This window comes from Mixophyes fleayi, assembly GCF_038048845.1.
Source record: "Mixophyes fleayi isolate aMixFle1 chromosome 4 unlocalized genomic scaffold, aMixFle1.hap1 SUPER_4_unloc_3, whole genome shotgun sequence".
Classification (NCBI taxonomy): Eukaryota; Metazoa; Chordata; class Amphibia; order Anura; family Limnodynastidae; genus Mixophyes; species Mixophyes fleayi.
The window spans coordinates 71,256-97,038 of NW_027445889.1; the positions used below are offsets into that span (position 1 = coordinate 71,256).

Below are 25,783 nucleotides of genomic sequence, written 5' to 3' on the forward strand. Positions count from 1 at the left end.
GCTAGCGTCTTTAGAAACAGACATTGAAGCAACAGAATTTGTGGACCGATAATCAGGTATCTGCATGATACACTTGTTCGACCGAGGCTCCGCACCGCCCTGGATGCACTATACGGCCTGGTGGAATGAGCCATAATCCAATCTGGATCAGGAGATCCCTCCGATAGATGAGCTTAATAAATAGTAGTCATTATCCATCTGGAAACAGTTTGTTTCATTGCCGGCCATCCAGAAGACTACCTTTCTTACGCAGGGCCGGATTAACCATAGGGCTAACTGGGCTACAGCCCAGGGGCCTCGGGCATCCAGGGGGCCTTTTTAAGTGCTCATTTTTGGAAGACGATAGTTTCCTGGCCTTAATTACCGTCTGGTTGACATTTTCTGAGAGACCTTTTCTGCGAAGGATCAAAGTTTTCAGCCGCCAGGCCGTCAAAGCCAACCCTACAAAATCTTGATGGAAAAACAAGCCCTGGCTCAGAAGACATTCCCTGGGAGGAAGTCTCCAGGGTGGTTCTATCGCCACATTAGCAGATCAGCATACCAAGATCTTCTCAGCCAGTCTGGTGCAAGCAGAATTAACTAGCACTCCCTCTTTTTTGTCCTTTTTCAACATCCGAGGCAACATATTAATTGGAGGAAAGATATACACCCGCTGGTAAGTCCAAGGGACCATCATGCCATCCACAAAGGATGCCTGTGGATCCTTAGTTTTAGCACAATACCTGTCCTTTTTATGGTTCAGCCATGGGGCCATCATGTCGATCTAAAGCTGATCCCACAGGGCCACAATCTGGGACAACACCACTGGGTGGAGGGACCATTCTCCAGGATGAATGGCATGGCAACTCAAGTAGTCTGCTTTTCAAATACCAACTTGTGGGATAAACACCACAGAGATGGCCGGTACATGATGTTCCACCCAGAGCAAGATTTTGGCAGCCACCTCTATGGCAATAGGACTCCAGCCCCTCGACTTAAGGACATTAACTGGAAGGAAAGAGCTACTCCCTCCAGTGGCCTGGGAAATAATCCTGTCCAATTCCTGGCCAAACAGTACCAATACATCTTAGGGTAATGCCTCCAAGACATTATTGGATTCAACATCCACTTCCCAAGATCTGAGAGTATGTCTGGCCGCCACAGTCAAGAACAAGGTATTCAGAAGCTTCCTTAATATCTTTGGCTGAGACAATTCAGATCTAGGCATCCCCAAATGTATGCAGTTACTGCATTGATCATCCAGACTGTCGCCACTATGTGTGGAAGCGAAGGAAGCCGAAGCTAAATAAATGGATTTAAAAATCCCCTAACATTTGCTATCCATACTATCTTTTAAGGAAGCAGCACTAGGAATAGGAATGGTAGTGGATTTCGCCAAATGTGCAATAGGAGCATCCGCAGTCTCCTATGTTGCAACGTCTGTATCCGGAAAAGGATATGAAAATACAAAACCGTCTCTGAACATGAAATCGCCTCTCAGGCTTCTTTCTGCCTTACCATATCCCAAATTTCAGACAACTGTGGGGAGGACAGTAAAGTTTGTTTATTTTTCCATTTGAACAGAGAAATATCTGGAACCACTGGTTCCACATTAGAAATATTCAGGGTCTGTTGAACCGCTAAAACAAAGTCCTCTACTCCCTGTCTACTGGAGAAATCTTACTCCGAGGCTGTCAGGTCTGAGTAGTCCTGAATCTCCCCTTCCTCATGAAGGCAGCAGTCCGAATACTAACTCCTAGACCTGTGGAGGAGTCTGAAGTTTACTTGGTCTGTTGAAAAACGGTCTCCAATATCTTCTCCAGGAAAGAAGCTACCCTGACCAACCTCTCTAGGTTTTGCATACAGGGAGGTTCTTAGGAAGCCACCCAGACATCAGGGACTCGCCATAACCCCTCTCCTTGAAGAGGGGTATCTATAGACGGAGCTCATAAGGAAGTAGTGGGACAGGTATTGTCACCTACCATCCCTTTACGCTCTGTTTTTCGTCTAAGTGCAGCAATATATCTTGCCACTTTCATAGCCCAGGATGGTTCCACCAGGTCAGATGGGTTTACATAAGCATCTAAAGATATGAAGGCTGTGGGAAAGTCTGATTGAGTGTGGTGGGGAAGTCCATAAGTGGGGAGCAGACCGGGAGAAGTCTTGTAGGCGGGAATGAGAGGTGGTTATCAGAGACGAGACAAGGCAAAGGTCAGAGGTAGATCTAAGAGGAAGGGTGGCAGAGTATTTTGATATAAGATTTGAGATGTATGCAGGAGTAGTGTTGTTGAGGGCTTTGTAGGTAAGGAAGTGTGGATATAAGGGTGGCAGGGATGCCAGATAGCAGGAGGTTGCAACAGTCAAGATGGGAGATGATGAGAGAATGGATAAGAGTTTTAGTAGCATGTTAAAAATATTGCCAGAATACTCCCTTTTCTTAAGGTGGAGTCCACAGAACTGGAAGAGTCTGGATGTGAGAAATAAAGCAGAGGCTGGAGTCAAGTGTGACACCAAGGCAGCGGGCTTGGAAGACTGAGGAAATTACAGCGTTCTTAACAGTGGCGGAGATTTAAGGGTAGGTGGTGACTCTGGCAGGATGGAAGATAAGCTCTCTTTGGGACATGTTGAGCTTTAGGTAGCGTTGGGACATCCATGTGGAGATAGCAGAAAAACAGTTGGTTACACTAAAAAGTACAGAAAGAAAGAGGTCAAGGGAAGAGATATAGATTTGGGTGTCATCAGCGTAGAGGTGGTATTGGAGTCTGAATGAGCGAATTAATGCCCCAAGAGAAGAGGTGTAGAATAAAAAAAAGTAAAGAGCCAGGAACAGAGCCTTGTGGGACCCCAACAGATAGTAGTGAAGGGGAGGATGTGCTAGAAGTAGAAACACTAAAGGAGCAGTTTGATAGGTAGGAAGTGAACCAGGAAAGAACTGTGTCAAGCAAGGCCAATGCAGTGCAGGGTGTGTAGGAGAAGAGTGTGATCAATAGTATCAAAAGCAGCAGAGAGGTCCAGGAGAATGAGTAAGTAGATCTTTGGTCACTTTTGTGAGAGCAGTTTCAGTGGAATGTTGGGGGGCAGAAGCCTGATTGCAAAGAGTCAAGAATGAAATGAGAGGACCAGTGAGAAAGGTGAATGTACACTAATCAATCAAATATTTTGGAGGCAGAGAAATAGGGCGGTAGTTGGAGAGGCTGGATCGTGAGATGGTTTCTTTAGAATAGGTGAGATGAGCACATGTTTAAAGGAGGATGGAAATGTGCCAGTGAGTTGAGACAGGTAGAAGAGGCGAGTTAGAAGTGGGCATGCAGTGGAGGAGAGGGAGCAGAGTAGTTGGGAGGGAACAGGGTCGAGTGGACAGGTTGTAGGGTGAGATGATAATATGAGACTCCGTCTGCAGTTACTGGAGAGAATGAATTAAGTGTGGATTGGGGAGTATAGGCAAAGGTTGGTAGAGTGATTGGAGTGAGTGGAATTTGACATGAGGAAATATCTTGTTGAATGGTGTCAATTTTGTCCTTGAAATAGGTGACAAAATCATGGGCAATGAGGGAGGAAGGAGGAGGTGGTGCAGGAGGACAATGTAGTCGCTGGAGAAAATAGTTGTTTTAGTAAAATTGAGAAGTGGATTGGGTTAATAGTACTTAGGTTTCGTTGTATACATGTGTATTTGGGTGCAGGGAGAAGGGCATGAGGTAAGGTGAGGCTAAAGGAAAGGAGGATATGGTCGGAGAGTGGAAAGGCTAAACAAGAGAAACTAGAGTTGGAGCAGTAGCGGGAAAAGACAAGGTCAAGGGGGTGACCATCACAGTGGGTAGGAGATGAGGTCCATTGGGAGAAAAAAAGGAGAAAGTAAAAGTAGTTTAGTGGCAGAAGAGACAGTGGTATAAATCAATGGAAATGTTGGAAATGTTTCCATCAAATGTAGGAAATAAGCGAGCCAGATTGCAAAGTTGTCAAGGAATTTGGAAGCTGGATCTGGGGGATGATAAATGACAGCAACACGAAGGTGAAGAGGAAGACAAGTTGAATTAATTGAAAATAAAATAGAACTGCAAAGTGCCCTACTCCGCAGGCACTATAATATAAACCAATTCTCCAGGGGTCATAGAGGGAAAGGAGAAGGCCAGACAGGTTGTTAGAATTTAGCGCCTTACTCCAAGCACAGCGCCCTCTATACCCCATGGTAAGCAGTGTCCCTCAAATGGCCATGAAAGAGAAATATTTAAAATGTGTGTTTGTTTCCTGTTATGTTGTTGTTCTAGAAATGAATTGCTACATATCAGTAACTTCCGTTTACTTACCAACATTGGCATGTTTTAAAGCTCCCACGTCATTGGTCCCATCACCGCACATTAATGTGATGTAGCCCAGCTCTTTTAAACTTGTAATCACAAACTCCTGTAATTAAAGAGCATCTGATCAGGAACAACAGTATATAAAATTTATCTCAGTGTATAAGTGTATCTATCCTACAGATAGAAAAGCCTGTGAGCAGGGTGCTCTTTAGCTTTGTCTGTCTGTAATAACCAGTTGTATAAATTATTTTTATTCTTCCTGGCACACTGTACCTGCTGTAAATTATGGTAAATGAAAAACAAGTATTGATTTCTAAAGTAATATGCCTACAGCATAACATCTTAACTAGCATCTATCCTGGGACAGGATCAAGGTGAAGGTATCACCTTGACAACTGCATACCTGTCCTAGCAAGGGGACTCCTGTACTGCGTGTGCTAGAAAATAGAGAAACTATCCCGATGATGAACCATACAAATATTAGGGAATCACATTACTGCAAATTATGTTTAAATCCTAATTATAAATATCTGATTGCCACATGTGCCCATAGCTTATCCCCCTAAACATTAAGTGCCTGATTCATCTGCGGACGTAACGCTCTTTGTGTGCCATATCTTGCATGAAATAGCTCTGTGCATGCTCAGAAATGTAATTTACGCCAATGAACACAATTACATGCAATTCATGTCTAAATGCAAATTACACTATTACCTATGACTTGAAGGGAGGAATGAGCGAATGAACGTATGCAAAGTACAGTAGAGGCATGCCAAGGCAGGTGCGACCGATTCCAGGTCTGGGTTTCTCGAAATTACAGTGGGTCATTTGCACCAGCTGCAGTGCAGGCGTGTGTGCCGTCCTGATAGTGACGACTGTCACGGCATGGTCTTTCTATTAAAAACTACACGTATGCTATGTTTATTAATTATTATAGTATTAAGAGTCGTTAATTTTTTTTTATTTTTTTTTTTGCATGCGACTATGTGCATATCCTACATTCTGTTCTGTCTGTCTACATAAGGCAAGTATCATTTAGGCAGAGTGTACTTATACCCAGATTCAAATGGAAATGTATCTTGAAATGTGCTTGTATTTGAATACGGTTGAAATGCGATCAAGCTACGCACAGGTTGTGGCTGAAGATGAATCGGGCCCCAAATGTGAAATCCCTGTTTTGTAACCTCAACTGTTGGTACAAAGAGAGGTCTGTGTTCATGGCTAGACAGTCCCTCGGCCTAGTTAAATCTAGCCGGTTGGTTGGCTCAGTGTAGTCTACCTAGTCCCTAGATTGAGAAGGATGGTCAAACATCCACTGGTATTGGTGTATTAATGCTAGTGCTTATTTGAGTTTATGGCATGGGTGGAGACAGGATTTCGCTCTATATAAAAAAAGCTTATTGCTGTATTCTGTGTGAACCACCTTGTAATCATGGATGAATCATCAGTAAAACATACGGATGTATAAAGGCTACATTTGGGCAATAAACACCATTCTGCTGACAAAATCCTGCAAGATGCCAGTTACATGCTGTAATCCTGTACATACAGATACGAGCTCAAACACTAATCAGTTTCCTGACTGTCCTGTGTTGAAGCGAGCTCCCAAGTCAATCCCCTGCCTGTTAACCACTTATGTTGGCTCAGGATAGCAGGGTAAGAGGAACCAATCATATACTCTCAGCAAAGAGGCTCTGCAACACCTATACAAAAGTAAGCGTTTCCAGGTGCCAGCGAAGGAGCCTGCTGGTGGCAGCAACTATCCTCTTCCAAATAGTTTACAGTTGGCAATTATAGTCAGTGACTGTCTGGTGGCACAGTACCACCAGTAGAAGTGACTAGTAACGGGAGGTTATGGACAGTAAAGCGAACCTCAAGATGAATCGGTAAAACTACAGAAAAATGTCAAAAAAAAAAACAACACAACACCTTGTTCATGTGTGCCTTGTTCTGCATTTGCATATTCAGTTAAGTTTTCTACACCACAGATATCTCTGTTTCTATGAGTCAACCTGCATGCCTAGCACGCTGCTGGGTTTGCGGATTTCACTGGAAATTGAGTTATTTGAATGAGAACATCTAGCTTTTATCTAAAAAGTGATCTGCTTCACAAGATGGGCCAGGTTCTCTACTATCTAGTTGTTACTCACAGAATTCATACATTTACTTCCCAGACTGCATATATTGCGAGTTATTTTTACACATTCGGTGTAAATGTTCTAAAATTATGACATCACATGCAGCAATATCCCTGCCTCTGTGGCCCTATAATGATGGACCTATAAGGATGTTTATACGCTTAGGACACTCAGTAAACATGACTATTTCAAGAACAATATGAAGTGAGCAATATTGAAAGTCATACAGGTCACATAAGGAAGGGTCTGTGTCCTAAGGCAAGCAGCTTGATTAGTCTTAAGTTTGATGAAAAACAAATTTTAGGTGACAATTTAGTGCATATATGGTTCTCCACAACCAGTGTATATAATGGATTCGCTCTATTCTTAGAGTAAAGGTAGAGCATACCAGTGTATGTGTGCCAACAACCTGGCTGTTGCATGGCAAATACAGCATGTAGGTTCCATAGAGCGGAGCTACATGGGCACACAACAAGCCTATGAATAGAAAGTCAAACATTTCCCATGTGGTGTTTCAAGATGTGGGGAAAGATTAACAAGAATGAATGAATAATAAATAAGCAACTGAAAACAGAACAATGCACAGGATAGACATGAACAACAATCCACCATAGTGTACTTGTTCCATACCTTTTGCTTTGGGGACACACGTGCAAACACTTGGGTATGGGAGATGAGAGCAGACAGCAGGTTTCCTCTGGTAGCCTGCAGGTAGGACAAACCCTCTCCTGTCAGGCACAGGTAGTACTTATCAGTAAAGGCTTGTACGGAGTCTGGGATAGCTGGCAGAGATATTGTGCCATCAATGGACTGCCACACCCAGCTGGCATCTGCAGAGAGATATGGGAGGTATACGACAATACAATGAATGTTAATATCTTAGATCATAAAGATGCTGCATAATTAACAAATATATAAAGGTAAAGCCTAGTAATGCATTCCATTGTAGGGGTGTAGATCATATGTAATAAATGAACTTGAATGCTGTAACATCTCTAGATGTCTCGATGTCTATAAAACACTGTAAAGTCATAGTTCTGTGATCACCTTTTGTGCCAAGTGTAGGCTGAAGGATCAATGTGTTCTGTTTCACAATGAAACTGAGTTCCTGAGCCACGTGACAGGCAGTGAGAGGATTATCTCCAGTTATCATCACAACCTGGAAAATGGAGAGAAGTCAGAGTCATGTCATACAATTAAACTTGTGTGATATACAACAGTGGCTACTGACCAAGTAATATATTCCATGTTGCCTACTCTCCTGGAATATTGGGGTACACCCAGGCTATAATTCTAACCTCTCAGATCTCACTAAGCCCTTCATAATTGCTGGCATACCCCACCCCTCACTGATGGTGCACAAGCACACTAGCTGAAGTGGGACAAGAATCCAGAAGAATGTGGATCCTCGTGACTCAACTGACCCAACAACGCTTCTGCTCATTGCGCTGACTCGTTTGAATCACAAAGATTCTCAAGCTTGTAGATTCTTTTAAAGAGTCATGGGTGTAAAAGCCTTAAAACAGAGCTCCATCACAACAAATATCACATTCACTGGAGGAAACACACCAGACAGCCTGAAGTATGTGACACCGAGGAAAAACCCCCAAGTATTACAAGTCACAGCAAATAGAGCCTTATAGTGAAAATTACCCTCAAACAGTGACTTTAAAAAGAAATGCAAGTATTTTTACTTTTACAAACATATTGGTTTCTAATGCTTTAAAACAACTTCTAATCCATTCTAAATCAGTGGTGAGAAATATGATATTTTGATTAAAGGGTGTCCCTAAACAAGCCCCATCATGGCTTTACATTATAAAGTCCCTATTATAACCAGCTATGTCTACAAGTAGTACCGTCTGCCTTATACCATGATAGTGCCAGCATTATCTGAAACTACAGAAGATGAACCAATGACTTCTTGGTCATACTATAATTGCAGATGGGACGTCATTAACCGATTGTCCCTGCAATGGCTGAGTGACTGTTCTGTGTCATAAAGAGACATGCTGCCCACAATGTTATGTCTGGATCCAAGGACCCTTTACAAGCCTGTCCCTTACGTGGTGAGATGCGTTCTGAATCTCTTTTATAACAGTTTTGGAGTCTGCTTTCAGTGGGCAGGAGACCACGATGAAGCCTGCAAACTTCAGATCGTTCTCCAGCATTTCCCGTTTGACTTCACGGATCTAAGAAAAAACATGGAAGAGAGAAAACAAAAAGATTGTGTCTAGAAACAAAACAACTGGAAAACAGACATCTCTGATGGAGCAGCAGGTGTCTTTACCAGTAATAGCTACAAGGGATTCATCTAATGTAACAACAATCCAGCACCTCTTACCTGCTGATGGGACAGGTGTCCAAGCTCTTTATACCCCAGGGCAAGGACCCTGGCTCCTTCTCTAGAGATCTCTGTGTGTACTTGGTTGTAGTATTCTGGACAATGAGAGAACTGGAAATCACAATAACATTATATTCTTATTTACACTTGCTTGTAATTATTACGAACAGGACTTTAAAGATATATGTAAATGGTTAAAGAACTTGGAAGCAATGTTGATGAAAAGTCGATGTCTAACCACCCACCATCTTCTGTAGAGTCTCAGGAGCTCCCTTCACAGTGGCCACACAACACAGATCAGTGGTGCCAGGGCGCTCATAGGAGGCCAGTACAGACATCCGCTTGAGAGAACTGGCAAAATGGAACCGATGGTGGATTTTCAGGCCCTGGGTTTTAATACTTCGAGGAAATACTTTCTCATCTGATGAAATAGAATGATTGTTATGTGTTAGTAATAACTTGCATTGATAATGTAGTAATAATCCTCCTGTACCCACTGGGTCAATAAAAATGTTCAAAGAATTAAGATCGATACAAAGATTCAATGAATCTGTCACCTACACATATAACGGATAGGCGGCATTTTCATGAATACTGGGGCAAGGCCAGGTAATAGGTGTGTCCATTGTGTGTATGTAGTGAGTTCAGTCACATGAAAGTGGAAGTGTCATTCACCCATGCCTTCATTATTCAATCAATAAACAAATACACCCCTTTAATCAGATATATTTATTAACAGGCCATAAAGCCTCATCAGTTATGTTCACATACTATACCCATCTTTGCATGCACTTTTTGGGAGCAAGGTTCATTAGAGTTGCTTATAACTCATACTACATTCTAATGATGAGAAACATTACTTTTAATACCTGTACAAACCAGATGCCAAATTTAATCGCCTCATGTCATCCTGAGACACTGGCCTCTCAGTACTACAAAATACATAAACGTATGCCATTACCTTTGGTTAGTGCCCAGTCCACAGCAGTAAGCATTGCTTTCTCAAGAGGATCTCCAACCAGTGTCCCATCATCCAGCTGCACTAGAGAGTGACAAGTAGCCACCACTCTGTGTGTGTCAATGGGAATGTCAGAGATGGGAGTTACATCCTTTCCATCTCTGTAGAGAGAAAAGCCATAGAGTGTATTATACTGATGGGCTGATATTTATAAAACTACAAAAAAAAAAAACAATTGGCTACTCTGATGTTTTACTAATTGGCATGAAGACAATTATCACTTACTTGAGTCCGGCCACACCACGCACTACAAAGCTGTCACTGGTCAATGTTCCAGTTTTGTCAAAGCAGCATATTTCCACCTTGCCAGCAAAGGGGATCCGGAATGGCTCGGTACAGTATACGTCTGAAATATCACATTGATAAGCAACTCAAACAATGCAAATCAAGAGTGAATAAAAGATTTAGCATGCCCTTATTATAGACGTTTGTACTTACAGAGTTTGGCCAGAGCGATCAGTGAGGTGTTGACCGCCAGGGAGAGCTCAATGGGAAGCTCCGGGGGTACAACTGAAGTCAGGATTAGTGTGCACTCCAAGAACAGCTTGTAACGGTTCCTGCTGAGATCTTTAGTACCTGAAATCAGAGTTCCATCACAGCGATCAACAGATGTAGGTCAGCACTACAAGTAGAAGACTCAAAAGGTTTTCTGTAACCATTACATTCACAAACACACAAGACAAAAACAGGACAAAATGGCAAGCCAAGTAAATACAGACAGAAATACATATATACACATTTTTATTTAACTAATTATATGCTGTGTTGTTTGGTCTGTGCATACCAGATGGGTCTGTTGTATCTGAACTATATTTTGACAACAATTTATGCTGGCAGGATTTTAGCAAATAGATTTTATTAATTATTTTGTAAATGTAAAGTGTTGTAATTATTTTAATTTCTCTTTCTGATCCCATTCTAGTTTAACTCATTTTGCTTTAAGACACGACTTCTGCAGCAACTGTATTCCAGCACTGAGCACTACAGGTACTGCTCCAAGTCCTAGCTGTGGTATACAGGAGGAGTATAGAGGGAGGAGGAGTATAGAGGGAGGAGGAGTTACAATGCAATCAAGTTTCAGTTTGAATAGTATCTACTACTCCAGCACAGCACCCTCTATACTCCATGGCTACGCTGGCTCCCCCACATGGATGAATGATAAGTCTGCTATAACGTGATAGTAAATTATAGTGCAAGCTATTCCACAAGGTGCCATAATAGCATAGCAACATTATAATCAGACGTCAAAGGAGTGCGGGGAAGCTGAACCTCATCTAACTTTGTAAGCTTAACCACATGGGATCAATACAAAGCCTGCAGTTCTTGTGGTCAGTGCTTTATTCAAAGCTACAAAGTAATTATGCTTCACATTTAATATTAAGCCATTTACTCGAGAGGGAGTACGAATGAAAAAACATTGTAGTTTGACAACCCCGGTAACTATTTCAAGGCCAGTGCTATGCCAACAATAACCAGACAGTTGTGTAATGTAATTGGAGCTCTTGCAGTCACCTTCTATCCAGACATATGCTGCAGCAGCGATGGCAAACACCAAGAGAAAGAGGATGAAGATGAAGGTCTCCAAATTGTTGGCAGTTACGCGTTTCACCCCAAATAGGATAGTACGCAGGAGTTTTCCCTGTTTGAAAAAAAAAAAAAAAATACTTTAAAAAACAATTGACCAAAACCTTTATTTGTCAATACAACATTAAGGGTTAACAGCTAAAGACAATGGTTATTGAAGACTGCTGGATAGTAAGGACACAAAAATTAAGATGTTTATACTTGCATTAAATACATTTAATGGGCACACCAGGTACAACCTAAAGACTAGTATCAGTCTTAAACCAAGGTCCAATCATAGACTGAGAATGAATGACACATGCAAAGACTCTCCCCTTCTGCAGCCACCACAGGAGCGACTGGCACACCCATGGGGGAAAAAAAACACTTGACTGGAAAGGTTCAGACGAGACATGTCCACTTTGAGAGGAGTTGCAGCTGAAACTCCCTTGCATAAAATGGCGCAAACTGGACCGCCTCGAAAATTGACCCCATTTTGCCTAGAACCTTCATATAGAAGTGTACCAAAGTCTGTCTAAAAACCAATAAAGATCTTACCATCTTCCGTGAGCCCCGACAGAGTCAATTTGAACATTTTGAAATTGAGGATCCAACCGTGGGACTCCAGAGTCTGCGAAGTCACCTGTACATGGGACAGAAGCACTGATGGTGAATCCACCATCAAGAGAAGATCGTCCAGGAAATGGATGATCGTAACTCCCCTGGACCACAAAAGCACCACCATGACATTAGTGAACACCTGTGGGGCTGTGGCGAAACCAAAAAGTAGAGCCCTGAAATTGGCGATGTTCCAAGTTAACAGCAAACCTGAGAATGGACTGATGGCTCTCCCAGATGGGAACATGTAAATATACATCCTTGTTGACAAGAATCGCCATGAGCTCATACAGTTTCATGCTGTGAATTACCGACTTACAAGGACTCCATCTTGAATATGGGCACCACAGCAGGGTGTTTAAAGATTTGAAGTTCAAAATCAGCCTGAAAGAACAGTTTGGGTTTTTGAACCAGAAACAGGTTGGAATAAAAATACCAAACTTCTTTGATGGTCTGGAATGGATATAACCACCCCTGGAGAAATCAGGGAGTGCATTACCTCTCCAAGAACAAAACCATTTGCCCGACTTGCGGGAAGCTCTGTGGAAAAGAACAGACTGGGCAGATACCTGTCCGGTCTTCCCCAAATAGTCCATAGCTCTCTAAACTGTTCTAACATAGGAAGCAAGTCAGATCCCAACTTGCCAGGTAAGAAGCCCTATGAAAGCTGCTCTGACCAGCGTTTCACAGCGTTGTTCACCCAAGCAGATGCAAGGACGGGCCTTTTGGGGGTACCCGCTGCAACAAAATGGACTTAAGGAAGCCCTCCACTTACTTTAAGAGTGTCTGCTAGGGAATAGGGATGTAGCCGTCTTAGACAACCATGCAACTGCTGCATCTATCTTGGGAGACACTTCCCATTTAAGAAAATCCTTAGGGGGAAGAGGAAATCAGGACTGCAGACTACAAGACACCTGGAACTTCCAATCCAGAAAGTTCCAGGCCTCACCCAACAAATATCCAGCTGGGAGGAAGAGGAAAAAGAAAGAACCTTTTTGACATCAATTTAAACAGAGAAGGCTCTGCAGTCTCAGTGACTGACACTCTTTAATGTCTAACACCTGGTGCAAAGCCTGTAACAATTCCTCCATCCCCTGACTGTCAAAGGGGACTTCTTCCCTACGTCTAACTTGACAAGCACCTGGTCTTCCTCCTGGGAAAAACAGTCAGAATCTGACTCGTTCATAGGCTGGGACACCATCACCCTCCTGCACTTACATGAGAAAAATGGCGTAGTGGACTCCAACATCCTCTCTAAAGAACAGGAAACCAATAGTAGGCTCTGTACCCGAGTTACTAGACCTCTGACCCGTGCCGAATCCTCAGACTGCCACCACAGGACCTTGGCCTAGTGCTACAGGCATGGAATCCGCCAGACTCCTGGTAGAGCTGGAGGGAACCTGGGAAAACCGCCTCCCCAATTGGGAATCAACTAGCTAAGCAATCACAGCGAAAGAGTTGGCTAGTGACCTAGTGCAAGCAGGCCCGCCATGTCAGAACCAGGGGCCTCAGGTGCACACGTCAACCGATCCACAGACTAGCAAACTACACACAAAATGTCCGACAGTCCAGAAGACAATTTAGCATTGCATCCGGCAGAGGTAAACTTAGTCATAGAAGTCACCAAAGCCTTAGCCCTAAAGGATCTCCCACTATCTGACAGGATAGACACAGATAGAAGAAAAAACACAGTAAAAAGACAGAAGCAGCACAATCAGTGAAAAGTGAGGCAATGCAGTCCTAAAGCCAAAAACAACTGAGGAGCTAACCACCCAAAAAAAAAAATCCACACAACCTGGTACCTTACAGACAAAAGGACAGTGAAAAGGAGTGAGAGAGCTCCAAGATGGCTGCTGTCCCAGTGTTTGGACATGTGGAGTGAAAGGAAGGAAGGAAGTGCAGGAAGAGGGAAGCAGCAGCTCCCCCCAGGGCCCAGCACCAAATTGAAAGCTGTCCTGAAGGATAGTCCCTTACAGCAATCCAGTGTCTAGCAGGAGCTTTCACTACACTAGTAACCCCCACCTGACCAAGCCACCTAAGAAACCTAATTACTGTCCACACTAACAGACAGCCGTCTCTGGACCCACCGCAGCTTCCTAAGTAGCCCTCTCTCTGTGCAGCATTCTGGTAGAGGGTTATACAAACCACATCTGCCGCTCCTTCATTGCGCGGTGAGCCAATAGCTGCTCTCCTGCAGCCATTGCCTAGGAACGCCAGGCGCAACATACAGCCACTGTGGCTGGCTCCTCTGGTGGTGCCCCGCCAGGGAAATAAGGGGGAAGTAGCGAAGGCATCCCCTCAGCATCTCAGATATCTTGCTCCTAACAGCACACAGCCATCAGTCCTGCAGCGCACAGCATGGACAGACAATGCGGGTCTATTCCTTACAAGGTAAAGCCTCAAAACAAACAAAAAAAATGGCTGCCCCAAACCAGAATGCATGCTGTGCGTTAAACTAAACTTAAAGCCTTTTGAGAGAGGGGTACAGAGAGGGGGAAAAAAAATCTATAAACAGCTATTGAAATTCTTAAAGTGTCTGCCTGCCTGGATCCCCAACACTATACCTCAATGAACTCTGACCACCAACGGATGCAGGAGAAATGTCCCTAGGTGAATTGTTTTACGGGTAAAGTCGTAGCTGTAAAGAATATAGAATGAGCACAATATCTATTTGTACACTGTGAATCACTTCACTTTGGTATAAAAAAGGCATCAATTTGTAACATCAACCTCAAATAACTCTAGAAGTAAAAAAAAAATACCATAAGATGTAGCAAGGCTCACCTGGGATGTATTAAATCCAGTTCTTAAGACGTAGGCAACACATCCGTTATCAAGAGCTGAAAAGGCAAAGTAAAGGAAACAATAAAACAACTATTACTATATATGTATAACATTTGCTGCTCCGAAAATAAACTAGACACACGCAGACACATATGATCTTCCAGACCAATCTCTCAATTTATTTTTTATAGTGATGCCGGCATAGCACAGAGTATGGGGTCACAAATAACCAAAGACAATCAGACAGGATTCTTAAAATCTGTTACAAATGTCCCTGTACAGTACAGCCCTCCAACTATCTGTCTGTCAGAAACAATTTGATTAATATACGTAGTTTAATCGCGATGGTCTCAGAAACTACCGCTACTACTGTGCATGTAGTCTTCATATAAAATACATTTTGGTCTGTGATATTACAATTGTTACATGTGTGTCTGTCCCTATCCCCAACCACAACAGATTTAACCCAAAGTACTCCGAATTCTGTTTTCATGTGCAAGTTATTTTTTGTGTGGCAGATAGGATAAAAGCAAAGACACTTGTCACAGGACATCAATCTGGTCTGTATATCTGGCAAACTAAATGTCTACCATACCACACACGCTAATGTGCCCAATTCCAGATACATTTTTCATGGCAATTTTTGATTAACATCTGCAATGACAGAGACAAGAGACTCCTGATATTGATTATCTCTCCTTATGCTGGGAATGGATTATATTCAATATAATATGCAAACCAAAATATGTAACCATGAAATGAGCGTAAAAGTATATAATTCAATGCATAATCATAAAAGACATGAGATCTGGGATTAAATTCAATGGATAGTGGATAGATCAGGTGGACAGTGCTACTTTTTCCATGTAGAAATACTCACGTTTGAGGCCACTTGTCGCCTTTTGAGGAGGAGTATGCTGCACCACCTTAGTGCCCCCAAAAATAACATGTAATCTGGAGTCAGCATTGATATCAAGAACATGTTCTGGATCCAAATCTTCAATAGGCTCCTGCAGATGCAAGTTACAGAATATGGTCACGTTTGCAGAACAATGAAACCATGTGTCCAACGGTGGTGGTCATATTTCCGACAGTGAATCTGTCGACATTTACCTTCATTCTGTCCACATGTTTAAAATGTAGACAATGTGACTGTCGCGATGCCCGCTGGCACAAAACAGTTGTAAAACACAAATGCCAACATTAATAAAGCTTAAAATGCCCCACCCTCCATCCCCCTTCCCAAAACACATGAAAACTTGTGCTGGCAATGCAGCGGCCGGATAGATAGATAGATATATATATATATATATATATATATATATATATATATATATATATATATATATATATATATATATATATATATATATATATATATACATACATATATATACATATATATATATGTGTGTGTGTGTGTGTGTGTGGGGGGGGGGGGGGGGATTTAACAACTGCTTTCAGGGAAGATAAAAGAAGAAGAGGTAAGTGGGGAAGTGTGGAAAATTAAGACAAAGTATAGTGTTTTGATTGCTGGACTAAAGCCAGACATAAGAGAGATATTAGAGAGTACTCATGCACAAAAGAGCACTCAAATGTTATCCCAGATGCATAACTGCAGTCAAATTAGAATGGGGGATTTTATATTCCCATTAATATTTGTAGGGTGAGTGTATTGTGACATTGCATTCACTTATTGCATTATATATTCTAATTTCTTTATGCAAGTTCAACATATAAACATATTAACTTTATTTATTGCAGTTAAGATTCACAATAATAACATAGATCAGTGCTGTTAAGTAACGATCCTTCATTGCTTTAACATTCACATTAGATCTGTGTAGATTTTAATAATTTCTGCATGTGTTATGGCCAGGGCCGGATTAACCCGAGGTCTAACTGGGCTATAGCCCAGGGGCCTCGGGCATCCAGGGGGCCCTTCAAACTCCTCAGCAGCATTATTGATCGGCCGGGGGCGGGGGCGCCCCCGGCCCGATCGATGCTGCTGAGTACTGTCAGTGCAGTCCTCCGTCCCGGCGCGCTGTAGTCTGCTTACTGAGGATATCTCGCGAGAGTTCATGAACTCTCGCGAGATCTCCTCAGTAAGGAGCTTACAGCGCGCCGGGACGGAGGACTGCACTGACAGGTAAGTGCTTGGGGGGGGGTCCTCGCGGGGGGTGGGGGGCGGCGGACGGCTCACATTGGGGAATGGAGGGCCCCTTAGCCCAGGGGCCTCCATTCCCTTAATCCGGCCCTGGTTATGGCTCTAGCCATAATTCTGAAATTTGTAACAGATTTGAGTCTGTATCATAAATCAGTGATGTATCTGAAGATTAAAATATTTGTTTCTTTTCACTTTCGCTCCCATTCATGCCATTTCAGTGTGCTTAAATTGCCATATAACTGGCCATCATCTAAGCCTCTTTAAAAAAAAAAAAAAAGGGGATTTTTTTTACTTCTATCAATTTTTGTTGAGTTTTTCAAAATTAAATGGGGTACAGAAAAAAGAAAGGGGGACAAGTACAATTGAAAGAACAAACAAAAGGGAAGAAAGGGGGGGGGGGGGGAACCCCATGCAGGGGGGCGGGGGAGTCACTCAATTGAAACAGCGATCTTATAACATGTACATTACTTTGAGCAGCAGAAATAATATATACACATTGGTCTTTCTTGTAGTACACCAAATGGGGACACATTAAAAAAAAAAAAAAAAAAAAGAGGATTTTTATACTTACGATAAATCCCTTTCTCTGATTCCATCTGGGGGACACTGCTACCATGGGGTTGTAGCTGGGGAGTGTGGAGTTCACACTTAACCAGTTAATATGTGGCTGCTGACAGACCCCCTCCCCTCTGCAACCCCTGTAGCTAGTCAGTGTAATTCTAAAGCCCTCAAGGAAAGGGAGTTGAACAACTAAGAAGCAAAACAGCAGAAGATCAGAAGGGAGGGAACGCAGTGTCCCCCAGATGGAATCAGAGAAAGGGATTTATTGCAAGTATAAAAATCCTCTTTTCATCCTATCTGGGGGACACTGCTACCATGGGGACGTACCAAAGCAGCCCGCCTAAGGGAGGGACAGTCCTGGAAGCTACAGCCGAAGCTAGCATCTGGAGGATGCGAACCTTCTGAACTGATAAAATTTGGTGAATGTGTGAACCGAGGACCGTGTGGCTGCTCGGCATAGCTGATCAGCTGAGGCCCCATTACGCGTTGTCCAGGAAGCCCCCACAGACCTGGTGGAGTGTGCCGTGATGTGGGTAGGCACAGTCCAGTTAGCCTTAAGATACGCCTGTTTTATTGTAACGGTAAGCCATCTAGCAATGGTTTGCTTGGAAGCTTGGCAGCCTCTTCTTTGAGAATCAATTAGGGCAAAAAGAGTCCGTACGTCGGATATCTAAACTTCTTTGGACATGAATACGTGAGGCCCTGACCACATCTAAATATTCCAAGGAAGAACCTGCGGAAGCATCCGGGACCACTGGAACAACTATTTGCTGATTAATGTAAATTCCAGAAACTACTTTCAGTTGAAAGGAAGAGACATGTCATCATGGAAGACCAAGAAAGGCTCCCTGAAGGAAAGTGACCCAAGCTCTGACGCTCGTCTAGCCAACCCTATGGCCAGCAGGAACACCACCTTCCCATGTCAGAAATCTAAGATCCGCTGACTGTAAGGATTCAAAAGGTGGTTCCTGAAGCATAGGGAGTACCAAATTTAGATCCCAGGGTGCTGTGGGAGGAACAAAGGGAGGTTAATGTGCAGGACCCCCTGCAAAAAAGTAAAGACTTCCGGAAGGTCCGCCAGACGCCTCTGGAAGAAGATGACAAGGGACGAGACCTGGACTTTTAAGGAACCCAGGTGGAGCCCTACATCAAGACTGTTTTGAAGAAAACCAAGCAGCAAGGGCACATGAAATTTACTTGTATTGTGTGCCCGGTCTTCACGCCATTTAATGTAAATGTGCCAGATTCTATGGTAAATGCGGGTCGACAATGGATTTCCAGCTCGTAATAGGGTATTCACCAGTCTGGAGGAAAACCCTTTTGACCGCCAGAGGCTGGCTTCAACAGCCATGCCGTCAAAGCCAGCCGAGGCAGGTAAGTCCTGATGCTGAAAGGGACCCTGCAAAAGGAGGTTGTTGCGAAGAGGCAGGCAAAGTCCTTGTCCCACTGAAATGAAAAAGGATGTCTGCATACCATACCCTGCAGGGCCAATGGGAAGCTACCAGTATAACTGGGAGTCCACCCTGCTTGACCTGCCAGAGTACTCGGTGGGAGTATTGGAATAGGAGGGAAAAGATACCCTAGCAGAAAAAATCAATGCATTGTCATTATGTCCACCGCCACCGGGTCCTTCACACTTGCACAGAACCTGGGAAACTGCCGACTGTGTCTGGACGCCATAAGATCCAGGTCCGGAAGGCCCCACTTCAGGATTAACATCTGAAATAACTCTGGGTGGAGGGACTATTCCCCTGGCATTGCTGTGTGACGACTTAGAATGTCGGCTTCCCAATTTAGAATGCCTGGAATGAATACAGCTGACAGATATGGGACAAACTGTTCTGCCCAAGCAAATATCTGGGCTGATATGCCCATTGCCCTTGGACTCCTTGTCCCCCCGTTTGAGGGCATATGCCAGCACTGTGGCATTGTCCGACTGTAATCGGTACTGGGAATCCCTGAATTAGGGACTGAGCCCCCCTGAGAGCCATTAACATGGCTTTCGACTCCAGGATATTTATTGGAAGGGACCTTTCTTGTTCCGACCAAAGACCCTGAAAGTGCAAATGTAGTGCCACTGCACCCCAGTCATTTAGACTGGCATCCGTTGCTATGCTGATCCAGGAGCACGGGGCAAAGGATCCTCCCATGTTTAAGGTGTTCTTGACTCTTTCACCACCTGAGCGATAGACGAGTCTCTGGGGAAAACAGTATTCTCTGGTGCTCCAAGTTGAGAGATGACCCATTCTTTAGGAGATCCCCTGGAAGCATCTCGAGTGAAACCTTTCATAGGGGATTGTCTCGACGTTTCAGACCATCTTGCCTAGTAACCTCATGCAAAGAAGCATGGAAGGTTTGTGACTGTCTAGGACCCTGGTCACTAGGTCTTCTGCCGAACAAGGCTTGTCCTGTGGAAGGAAAATTTTCTGCCTTCTGGTGTCCATTATGAGACCTAAGAAAATCATCCTCCGGACAGGTATTAACTGAGACTTCTGGACATTTATTAACCAACCGTGAAGCTGCAGGGTCTCTATAGTGAGGTGTAAATGCAGACCAAGAAGCTGATCTGAGGGGACTTTGATCAGCAAGCCGTTGAGATAGGGCACTATGCTCACCCCCATAGAACGGAGACGGGCAGCCATCACTGCCATGATCTTTGTAAATACTCTGTGGCCAGGCAAAAAGGAAGCGCCCGAATTGGCAATGGCCCACTCCTACCGTGAAGTGAAGCAATGCTTGGTGCCCTTCTCAGATAGGTACATGAAGATATCCGTCCCAAAAACCTATGGACGCCAGGAATTTGCCCCCCTCCAATCCATTTATCACTGAACAAAGACTCCATTTGAAACCTGTCTATTCGCAGGTGTAGATTTAGAGACTTTAAGTTCTAAATTGGACGGAAGGAACTGTCCGGCTTGGAGACCAGAAAAACACCAGCGTCTGATTCTCTGGGACCAGGCAGATTACTTCCGCTAGAAGAAGAGAATCTACACAGTGCAATATAGATTGCCTTCTGTTCTGGTCGAGGGGCAGGGCAGTTGCAACAAAACGATGAAGGGCTTGACTTTAAAGATCTATGATATATTCCCTTGCCGTGATCCCCTAAATCCAGGGATCTGGAGAGGATTTTATCCCCCCCCCCCCCCCACGAGTAATGGAGGGTGCAAGTCAGACTGCCTGTTTCCCCAGGAGTCTGGCCTGACACCTGCTGCCAGATGAGGAGCTTCCTCTATGGGGGAGACCTCTAAACCCAGAAGACCTACCTCTGCTTGTCTGACCTCTATAGGTGGGGCCTCCCGGAATTGGCTGACAAAAGGAGCTAAACCTCGGAGTACGAGGCTTTAACACATTAACGGGAAGGAAAGTACCCTTCCCCCCTGTCGCCTGGCAGATAATGATATCCAACTCAAAAAGTACCGAGCCTGAATAAGGAAGAGCCTCCAAGGCCCTTTTAGATTCTGCGTTAGCTTCCCAGGACCAAAGCCAGAGAGTTCTTCTAACCGCCACCGCAGCAGCTGACATAGAAGATAACAAGGATGCTGCATTGTGCACTGCCTCATACAGATACCCTGAAGCTTCCTTCAGGTGTAAAGCCAGGGGAAGAAGGTCTGAATCCTGCAATCCCTCTGCCAGTCGGTCAGCCCAAGTTTTCATCGCCCTAGCAATCCATGCAGAACACAGCATTGGTGTAAAGGAGAACCCTGCTAATCCATAAATGGATTTTAAATATCCTTTCACCTCACGATCGGTGACATCCTGAAGATTGTCAGTGCCCGGAACTGGAAGTGTAGTGTGGTGCACCAGTCGTGTCACCGGTGTATCCACTCTAGAAACCTGTTCCCAGCATGCTAGGTCATCTGGCTGTAATAAGTACAGGCACATAAACCTACGTGCAACCACCATTTTGCGATCGAGCTGTGACCAGGCCGATTCAGCAATCTCCCTTAATTCCGAAGAAGGGGGGAAATAAATCATAGGGGTTTTTTTTAACCTTTTATTTTAATAACCTCTGGTTACCTGGTCTACGCTCGTCAATGTCCACCAGGTTTAAAGCACGCCTTAATGCCATAACTAGATCGCCAAATACCCTGGTTCTGTTTGAGTCATTCAGCTCTAAGACCTGTGTCTGGAAATCTGACTCATGCAGAAGTTCCCCCTCCTCCTCTGATGATGCCTGAGAGTCAGAGACCAAGAAGAGAGGATGACTCACTCTGTGACTCTTGTTTCTAGACCACAAAGGTAATCTAATCTGGGTAATCTAAAAAACGGTTTAATTTATCAATAAAGCTAACCAAGGCACCGAGCCAGGTTGGTTCCCCCTGTGAAAGGCCTGAAGGAGTTAATGATGGAAGGCCACTTGGACCTACCCCTGCATTCTACTCTTGTTGGGACAATGTTTCTGTCTGGCCTACTGCTACCAACGAAGTAGAGGGGTGTTCCACCACTGAAGTCCATTTCAGGCAGCTCAAAATCTGCACCAGAGAATCTACTGACTGTTGTAAAGACATTGCCCACCTCGGTTCCTCCATGGCTATAGGAGCCTAAAACTGAGACTGTGCGGCCTGGGACCCTGCCTCATAGCCCCCACATAGGCCCGCAGGTCCTGTTGTTCCACAGGTAATTTTATTTTATATTTTGAACAATTATAACATTTAGCTTTGGTAGAATTTCCCTTATCAGACATAATTACTGAATAGGGACAATACAGGATAGAAAGTATAGTATACAATCACACAGGTGCAGAGTGACCCCTAAGAATACAACTAATCCCTTACAAAGTCATAGTAGTATCTCAGATTTTTTTTTTTTTGTTAATAATCAATTTATACATTTTAAGCAAGTAGAAAACAATATATTCAGTTGTGTAACTACAACTATATATCTTGTAAAACACAATATACTTCCTTTTTCAAAGCAAGTACAGTGTAATATAAAATAATGATACTTAATGTAATAATGTATACTCTGAGTTTGACTGCAAAAGTTTTCCTCTCCAGCCGATGCTTTGGCCCTGTGGAAGAAACAAACCTGCTGATTAAGACAGGGGGAGCTCTATAATAAATCCTTCCTGCCTGCAGCGTCCAGCGGGCCTCCTGACTGCTTGTAAGTCTGTCTACGGTGCTTCTCTTATTAAGCCCGCAGACAGCCTCTCTCTTAATGCATTAAATGCATTATCCAATGTAGCTCTGCCCCCCCCCCCCCACCCCCCTCTCCAAGGAAGGGACTTGGTAGCTTCCAAGATGGCGGCGGCCATCGCTTCTGGGTTCCGGCACACTATGCTCCACAGAGTAGCGCCGGTCACCAGGAAATTATGTGGCCACGTCTTCTCCCACCGCGCGCCAGCATCAAAGAAGATAGGCGGTATCTGTGAGAGCCGCCGCTCTCACTACCTGACAGCGCTGCAGCTCCTGTAAGTAATGCAGCTTTGCTGTCCCAGCCTTCCTATCTTCTTTCTATACAACCTAATAGAAATAAAATGGCCTATAAAAATAAACAAACAACAGCAAATAAAAGTCAGCCTAACCCCTTGGGCACTTAGACTACACTGACTAGCTACATGGGGTTGCAGAGGGGAGGGGTCTGTCAGCATCCACAGATTAGTTAGGTGCCAACTCCACACTCCCCAGCTACAACCCCATGGTAGCAGTGTCCCCCAGATGGGAAGAGGGAGAAATAGGATTTCACTTCATTTGTTGGTTGTTGTTTTATGCATATAGAAACATCAATTTCTCAGCCTATTTATTGTATAATTTTTTTTTATAGGTGCATTGATATTAGATGTTTGTATTCGTCCTCATTTCCTTACATCCTTCGTTATAAGATTACAGATTTGCTCATATCGAAATGCATATCGCCCTTCAGGATATTTTGACACTGTTGGATACTAAGGTTTTCTGAGAGATTTTACATATAGATATTTGTCTAGAGGAGCCTGTGAGAGATATACATTTTATGAACTTCTTAAAGTAATGCATTTTGTATAATTACTGATGAAAGAATAGTCTGCAGCTTCTTGCAGACTATTCTCTACGAACTTTGCCTCACATTCTTATCTTTTCTTCAACATGTCTCTTCTCAAGAATGTGCACATCCAGCAAGTTTGGTACCAGGAGCCCACGACCCCCACTTGAGGCCTACGTGACTGTGATAAGACATCTGCTCTACATCATGCCCACAAACTGCTGACATGGACAAGTTGCCTTGAGAAACCTTGCATTCCTTATCTCTCTTTTTCTGTGAAACTATGTATAAATAAAACTACTCTGACTTAGGGCTGGTCAGAACCAGATACATTTTCAGCCCAACATCTGAAGTTGTCTGTCTCTCTATCGATCGATACCCACAAGGTATAGCAGCCGGAGTTCAGGAGAAAGGACCCATTTAGGTCATCTCTGACAAGCCAAATAAGCATTAGTGGCCATACCGCCATGCCTGACACATACCCTCGACGTGCATTTTGCATTTTTTTTTTTTTAGATAGGAATGTACAGGTTATAACTGACATAATAACCAATCATCTCTGGACTGATTTTGGTGTTCCAGCCGCGCACATTTATTGCCAAGATGTTGCATTATAAAGATCGGGATGCTATCCTGCGATTGGCTCGGATTAAGGGCCCCCTGATGCATGAAAACCAGAGAGTTGCTGTATTTCCTGACTTTTCGGTGGATGTGCAAAAAAGCAGAGCACAATTTATACAGGTGAAACGTCGTCTTCGTGAAATGCAATTGCCATATGCTATGCTCTTCCCGGCAAGATTGAGGGTGATTGCAGATGGGACTACCCTTTTCTTTGGATCATCGTCTGAGGCGACTCAATGGCTGGACAGGAGAGCTCCTAGTGGTCTTCGTCCGGATTGAAGATGCTCCTGGTGATGTATTGGTCTATTGAACTGAGATGATACCATTAAGGACTATGTGCCTTTGATAGCTATAATGTTTTGGATAATATATATCACTTGGATGTATGTTTATATAAAATTGAAATACTGTCATTAATACTGTAGGTATTTGGATACTTATATGTTATGTATAAGGTGATAGTATTTGAAACTGCTGAATTCTGTTGTTGGTGCTAATAGATAGGAGGGTTAGGGGAGTACTAGGGGTGAATTTGTGGGTTGGGGAGCTTCCCTTGCTTAAAGGGTTGCGGTCTCCCTCTTCTTTTTTTTTTTCAGTGCATATAGGTATCTCCATAAGTACGGGGAGATAGGTGTGTGCGTTGTCTAAGGAGATGTGGGATAGTTATAAGGGGATCCAGGTATGTCTGAGTTGGGGGTGGATATACGGGGAGGGGGGTTGTTTGAATAGGGTAGGGAGGGATGAGTTCTTACAATACAGTGACAAGTATGGTACTTTATCTTTATACAAATGCTTTCGGATGTTGAGACTGTCTATCTTGGTAAATGCTAATGTGGCTGGTTGGTGGCTGGGTGTCTGCCTGGGCTGGAAGGGGTTGACGGTTATGGTAAGATGCTTCATGTGTATTCCCTTGTGCTATGGCGACTGGGAAGGTGAATAAGGGGTCTATAAAAATCCTGACCTGGAATGTACGTGGTCTAAACGATAAAATTAAACGGTCTTTGGTCATATCCCAATTGAAAAAGTATGAGGCAGATGTTATATGTTTAACTGAAACTCATTTAGTGGGAGGTAAAGTGTTGGCCCTTAAGAAACCGTGGGTTGGATGGGCATATCATGCTACTCATACGGGCCATTCTAGAGGGGTATCTCTCCTTATACGAAAGAAAGTAAATTTTATTCTGGAAGTGGTGGAGTCGGATCCATTAGGTCGATATGTTTTTGTAAGGTGCTGCTTCGATTCCAAACGTATAAACCTGCTATCAGTCTATGTCCCCCCTCCCTATAGTGGTGAGGTCCTAAAAAAGTGCAGTGATTTTATTTCTCTGTCTCCTGATACTCCAGTGATCTGCTGTGGGGATTTCAATAATGTGTTGGATTCTAATGTTGACAGGTGGAGGGAGGTGGGGGACAATACACATGCTAAGAGATCAAAGTTTGCTGATTTGGTGGCAGAAATGGGTTTGGTGGATGTGTGGCGTCTGAGGCATCCGGCAGAGGTTTGTTTCTCATGTTTCTCCACTTCATATAACGCCTTCTCCCGAATTGATCTAGGACTTGTATCGGGGGAACTGCTGCCGGCTGTCTCTGGTGTCGCATATTTGCCAAGGGGAATTTCAGATCACTCTCCATTGATATTAACAGTTGAACTTAATGTTTCTCGAGGTCAAGCATTCTGGAGGCTTAACCCCTTTTGGTTGACATTATTACAGGATGGAAATATTTTAGAGT

At 43.7% G+C, this 25,783-nt stretch overlaps 1 protein-coding gene across 1 annotated transcript in view; it reads right to left on the reverse strand.

Moving 5' to 3' along the window:
• ATP13A1 (ATPase 13A1) overlaps nt 1-25,783 on the reverse strand; it is a 51,828-nt gene that overhangs the window by 9,772 nt on the left and 16,273 nt on the right. The window contains exons 8-19 of the mRNA XM_075193808.1: nt 15,623-15,752; nt 14,743-14,798; nt 11,290-11,416; nt 10,216-10,353; nt 10,003-10,123; nt 9,721-9,878; nt 9,005-9,180; nt 8,760-8,870; nt 8,482-8,607; nt 7,463-7,574; nt 7,046-7,245; nt 4,284-4,380 (exon numbers count right to left, since the gene is read on the reverse strand). Of these exons, the coding sequence (XP_075049909.1) occupies nt 4,284-4,380; nt 7,046-7,245; nt 7,463-7,574; nt 8,482-8,607; nt 8,760-8,870; nt 9,005-9,180; nt 9,721-9,878; nt 10,003-10,123; nt 10,216-10,353; nt 11,290-11,416; nt 14,743-14,798; nt 15,623-15,752 (1,552 nt within the window). The remainder of the gene's footprint in view (nt 1-4,283; nt 4,381-7,045; nt 7,246-7,462; nt 7,575-8,481; nt 8,608-8,759; nt 8,871-9,004; nt 9,181-9,720; nt 9,879-10,002; nt 10,124-10,215; nt 10,354-11,289; nt 11,417-14,742; nt 14,799-15,622; nt 15,753-25,783) is intronic.